This window comes from Apaloderma vittatum, unplaced genomic scaffold (genome assembly GCF_000703405.1).
Source record: "Apaloderma vittatum isolate BGI_N311 unplaced genomic scaffold, ASM70340v1 scaffold38817, whole genome shotgun sequence".
Taxonomy (NCBI): domain Eukaryota; kingdom Metazoa; phylum Chordata; class Aves; order Trogoniformes; family Trogonidae; genus Apaloderma; species Apaloderma vittatum.
The window spans coordinates 1-239 of NW_009728561.1; the positions used below are offsets into that span (position 1 = coordinate 1).

Sequence of the window (239 nt, forward strand, 5' to 3'; positions counted from 1 at the left end):
GTGGGTCCTCAGTGCCTCGCTGACTCCCTTTTTCCCCCCCTCTCCTCATCCTGGCGCAGTGCACCTCTCGTCTCCCTGCTTCGCCCCGGTCCCAACCCGGGCTCCTGCTGCCGCCTCTGGAAATATGTCCGAGGGAGTGGATCTGATCGACATCTACGCCGACGAGGAGTTCAACCAGGTGAGCGACACAGCCGGCTGCAGATCCCCTTTTTTTTTTGGTGGGGGGAGCAGCGGGGTAG

The 239-nt window shown here is 62.3% G+C and overlaps 1 protein-coding gene across 1 annotated transcript in view; it reads left to right on the forward strand.

Moving 5' to 3' along the window:
• Positions 1–124: 124 nt before the first annotated feature.
• Positions 125–239, forward strand: part of LOC104277473 (cleavage and polyadenylation specificity factor subunit 7-like) — a gene marked incomplete at its 3' end in the record, with an annotated part of 2,841 nt that continues 2,726 nt past the window's right edge. The window contains exon 1 of the mRNA XM_009874113.1: positions 125–178. Within this exon, the coding sequence (XP_009872415.1) occupies positions 125–178 (54 nt within the window). The remainder of the gene's footprint in view (positions 179–239) is intronic.